This window comes from Chinchilla lanigera, unplaced genomic scaffold (genome assembly GCF_000276665.1).
Source record: "Chinchilla lanigera isolate Chin_1 unplaced genomic scaffold, ChiLan1.0 scaffold00013, whole genome shotgun sequence".
NCBI lineage: Eukaryota > Metazoa > Chordata > Mammalia > Rodentia > Chinchillidae > Chinchilla > Chinchilla lanigera.
In genome coordinates this window covers 14,842,005-14,846,931 of record NW_004955414.1, presented here as the reverse complement: position 1 = coordinate 14,846,931, position 4,927 = coordinate 14,842,005, and the positions used below count along the sequence as shown (strand labels likewise).

The following is a 4,927-nucleotide window of genomic DNA, read 5'->3' as shown; positions in this document are numbered from 1 at the left end:
GCCGGCCTGGGAGCTGCCAAGCCGAGCGCAGCTCAGGGCGGCGGCGGGGCCAGGGACGGCGGCGCGATGGCTCCGGCAGTGGACCGGGAGGGCTACTGGGGTCCCACGACCTCCACGCTGGACTGGTGCGAGGAGAACTACGCCGTGACCCGGTACATCGCCGAGTTCTGTGAGTGTGGCCTGAGGCGGGGAGCGAGGGCGCCGGGTTGTGGGGAGACGCGGTGTGGAGGAGGCGGAGGGCGAGCTTGGCCTCGAGGGGAGGCACCAGGCCCGGCCGGGGAGCGGAGGGGGGCGTGCGGGGCCGCGGGGCCGCGGGGCGCGGACCAAGGGGTGCCGGGGGTCAGGCGAGGACCCTAGGGGTCTGGACTGGCGGCGGGGGGCCTTCATTTGGGGCAGAAGGGAAGTGGGGAGCTGCTGCTGGACCCGAGAAAGCGGGGGAGCTGGGCTGGGAGCTGGGCTGGGACCAGGAATTCCTACCTGAGCGGGGAGGGGGCTGGTGGCGGGGAGGGGAGCCTGAGAAAGCGGGGGCGGAGGGCCCTGCCCTTAGAATGAGGGCCCAGGACACCTGCTGTGCTGTCCACCACCTCCCCGGAGGGCTTGGGAGAAGGGGCACTTCCGAGCTGCATCTTCCTCCAAGTCGGAGAGAACCCTAAGGTCTTTCTTTCTCTTCCTCTTTATGCTTATTAGACCTCCTCGCTCTTCATTAGGGAAGAGTTTTACCTTTTCTGAGGCTCGACACCCCCCAACCCCATCCCCGAGTCTTCAGGTACCACCGATCATCTGCGCTCTGAGTAAGCCTATCCAACTGTCATTTTGCACCAGAAGTAGAAGGCAGAGCAGCTGAGCTACCTTCTTCCTCGTGCCAGGCTTCCAAGAGAATGAGGGACCTAGTCCCTGCGCCTGCTGCACGCTGTGTCTTATCTGACTTCCTAGGAGTTAATGATCATCTGAGGACACATTCTTCCAGAATGCACCTTCTGAGTACTTACAGTTTTAGATCTAGTTACGGTCCTGACAGGCAGGCACTGCTGGCCTGGCCAGGGGTGGGTGGGTGTGTGTGTGTGTGTGTGTGTGTGTGTGTGTGTGAGAGAGGGTGTGTGTGTGAGAGAGGGTGTGTGTGTGTGTGTGTGTGTGTGTGTGTGTGTTCGTGTTCCTAGGTGATTGTTCCATCAAAGCTAGGAGAAATCTGCCACTTCTTTTTCCCTTGTTTGCTTTGGTCAAGTTTTGAAAGCATAATGTTTGATCCTACTTGAAGGTACCTGCTTCTGACAAGATTTAGAGAATATTCTTTCACTATTACTGCTTTCTTTTAAATGGATCCACTTTCAGAGGACATGAGGCAAAACTTTCTTTTAACTAACTTTCCCATTGTTGAATCCTTCTCCAATCTATGTGTGTTTGGTTTGGTAAAAAAGAGATAAGAGTTTCATGCCAGATGATCCTACTTTATTCTGTTCTAGTAATTGGCCAAGTTTAAAAAACAGAACAGAGTTCTTTTTGCAAGACTCTTAGTACCATTCTCTTGAGACCATGATTTAGGCTGAGAGTCACTTTTTCTGAGCTACTAGTTTAAACTAATTTTGTATCATAATGGAGAAATAAGAGCAAAAGGATCGTGTGTAGTGTGATTACTTGGCAGTCTGAATATTGGCAAAGGAAGTAGTTTATCAGTTTGTTGTTAGATCAATTTGTCAAGTCCACACCTAGTCCAGAGAGGCATGACCATGAGAGAGAGAGGACTTAAAATCATGCTGTTTGAGCTGGAAATGTGTAATTTCTTTTTCCTCTTATTTAGGAGTCTTCAAATATTGAATAGGCTATCATAAAAGTAGTTAAGCTTTTCAGTTTCTCTAGAACCTGGAAGTTCTCTAGAATATTCTCAATTTCTCTAAGGGCAGTAGATGGAGGAAATTAATTGTAAGGGAGAAGGTTTTGCTTCAGTATAAGGAAAAACTTTCTAATCAGCGATCATCATGGAACAGGTTGGCTTGGGTGTTAAGCAGGCTTTCTGTCACCAAAAGTGTTAAAGCAGACAGTGCTCACTTTATGAGGAATTAATTGTTTAGCAGGGAAAAGGAACATGCCATAGTTAATCTTTAGATGCCTTGCAGTTTTATCTATCTACACAGGTAATAATGACTCAGTTTAGAACCAAAATTTTGGATTAGGGGGCTGGGGATTTAGCTCAGCGGCAAAAGCGCCTGCTTCGCAAGCGCAAGGTCGTGAGTTCAGTTCCCGGTACCGAAGAAAAACCAAAAAAATAAATAAATAAACAAAATTTTGGATTAGAATCAAAAAAGAAAACTGGCAGTTGAGTCATGTGGACTACAAGAGAGCAAGATATTAGTGTTCTGGCAGATAGCTCCGAGAAATGGGAAATGGCTTTAGTTCTCAGTGTCCTCAGAAGAGGAACTCCGAGAATACTGCAGAAGACTTTAACATAGGAATCAGAGGGGTTGCAGGAACAGTGAGCGAATATATTGGCAGCTCTTTGTGCATATACCTTGGGACAAAACGATCTAGAGGAAGTTGAGGTCAGGTTGTCTAACCATAGCGAGTCCTGGGTGTCTGTAATGACTTAGATAGAGTAAAAGAATTTGATCTTTCAAAAATATTCAGATTAATATGTTTAGAATGTGTGTTAAATAATGAAGATTTATTGTTGTTATTAGGTTAATGATAGTATTAATAATAGTTATATTAAGGCTAATAACAGTTATTACCTAAGTGCTGACTCTGTGCCACAATTTGCTAATCGCTTCACGTATCTTGTCTCTTGATCTTTACAATAATTTCAAAAAGAAGGGATTATTATTCCCATTTCACAGATTTCCTAAGGTTGTAATAAGTGGTATAGAGGTAATATTCACCTGACTATAAAGTTGTTCTATATTGCCTCCCTGTTATTAATTTTACCACATGTTCATTGTTTTGCCCCTGTGTTCAATGAATGAGGGACAGAGAATCCTAAAATCCTGTACTATCACAACAGATAAATTGAATAACTCTTCAAGTTATTCAACTATCTGTCAGCATTAAGTTGTATATATTTTGATTAATGAGTTTGGGGAACTGCAAGTTCAGATGTGGTTCTCTGTCACTTTCAGCACCTGAAAAATCTTTTTAGGCTCCTTCAACATCGATTGAAATTCATTTTTGTTTGAGCAGATGTAAGAACCAGGGGAAAAGGTTGAGTTATGATATAATAGCTTTTTGATGTGCCAGAAATTACAGATACAGGCATTCCTCATTTTGTTTGGTAGTATGGGAATCATACAAATGACCACACTAGTTAAAAACTAGGCAAAGCCATCTTAATTAATAGGAAAAGTTACAATTATTTTGTAACTTTTAAAATTTCTGTCAAACATTGTAAATCTCTTACAGTTGGTTACAAATATTTTAAATGTCAAGAATTGGAAGTGTTTTACCTCTTTGTAAAATAACTTACAAAAGCAATCTGAACAGTGCTTTCCTTCTCATCATATAGTTTATAGCATGGAATGAGTATCTTCCGTGTGCCTTGGCAAATCTTTTCTAAGTTTGGATCAGTTTCAACATTTTATTTGCTATACTTTCAATATTATGAAATATCTCCAAGAGTTCCTTTAATTTGGAGGTTTTTGCCAGTATCAGTTCTTGTGGGACATCATCCTTTTTGTCAGAATTGCTGTGTTCATTTATGTTGTTAAGTTTATCTTCATTAAATCCTCAGGCTGCCTTTCTAGAGTCTCTTAAGAGATAACAGTATCACTATTTCCAAGGTCAGCTATTTCTTCTAAAACTCTGTATACATTTGTTGGAATTTCACATCTAACATTATCAGTTTTTGTTCTCCGCTGTCCTTTTATTAGTGTTTATCAGTTCCCACTTTCTAGTATTTATTTTTGTAAAATGTCATTTAAATTTATCACCAGGAGACAAGGAGGCAATACATGTTTTATTCCCTGTACAAGAACTGAATAACAGATATATAATGACTCATCAGTAACAGACTTTGTCAGAAATCAGTTGATTGACCACTTATTTGATGTTCTTCTCTTGTTTCAGTAATGATTTGTGGACTGAAGATCTAGCAGCAAAAAGGAGAATATATTCAGTTACTTACCTCTTCTACATAGTTTTGTCAAGTGTGGTGGCACACGCTTATAATTCCAGCGCTTGGGAGACTGAGGCAGGAGCCTGATAAAGTTCAAGGCCAGCCTGAACTATATATGGCAAGATCCTGTCTAAAAAAAACCAAAACAAACAAGAAAATTTAAAAAATAAATAAATAAAAATAAATCCAAAAAACATAATGTTAACTGCAATTTGAATTGTGTTGCTAAGGGATTAGCAATATTTAAACTGTGGTAATTGAAATTTTTATGTGCTGGAAGCGTGCAAAGTGAAGACTGCCTGTGTATTAATAGTTCTCAGAACATTCCCATTAGGTAAGTGGTACTTCATTTTCAAGAAGAAACTGAGTCTTAAAGAAGTTAAGTAGCCTGATCACTATCATATAGCTATTAAGTAGAAGAAATGATACTCAAATTTATTTCTGACAATTCTTTCTACCAAGATAGTCTACAAGAAGTGAATTTTATGTATAGTTCAATTAGTATAAGAAATACTACCTAAAGGGATATGGAAGAGAATTCTAAGATTTAATTATGGCCTTAGAGAAGAATTACCCAGTTCAGAATTACTTAGGATGTTTTGTTTATTCAGTGAATATTTATTGAGCATCTATTTTGTCATCATTTCAAACTATAAAACTATATATGAAGGTAGGTGCATGGTGGTGCATGCCTTTAATCCCAGCACTGGAAAAGCTGAGGCAGGAGGATCACTGTAAGTTTGAGTCCAGCCTGGGCTATGTCATGAGTCCAAGGCCAGCCTGAACTGTATAGCAAGACTGTCTCAAAAAACTGGGGGGAAAAAAAGA

General features: G+C 41.5%; 1 protein-coding gene across 1 annotated transcript in view; it reads left to right on the top strand.

Annotated features, from left to right (window-relative positions):
- Acer3 (alkaline ceramidase 3) overlaps positions 1-4,927 on the top strand; it is a gene marked incomplete at its 5' end in the record, with an annotated part of 105,905 nt that continues 100,978 nt past the window's right edge. Inside the window, 1 exon segment of the mRNA XM_005379846.2 lies at positions 1-169. Coding sequence (XP_005379903.1) covers positions 67-169 — 103 coding nt within the window.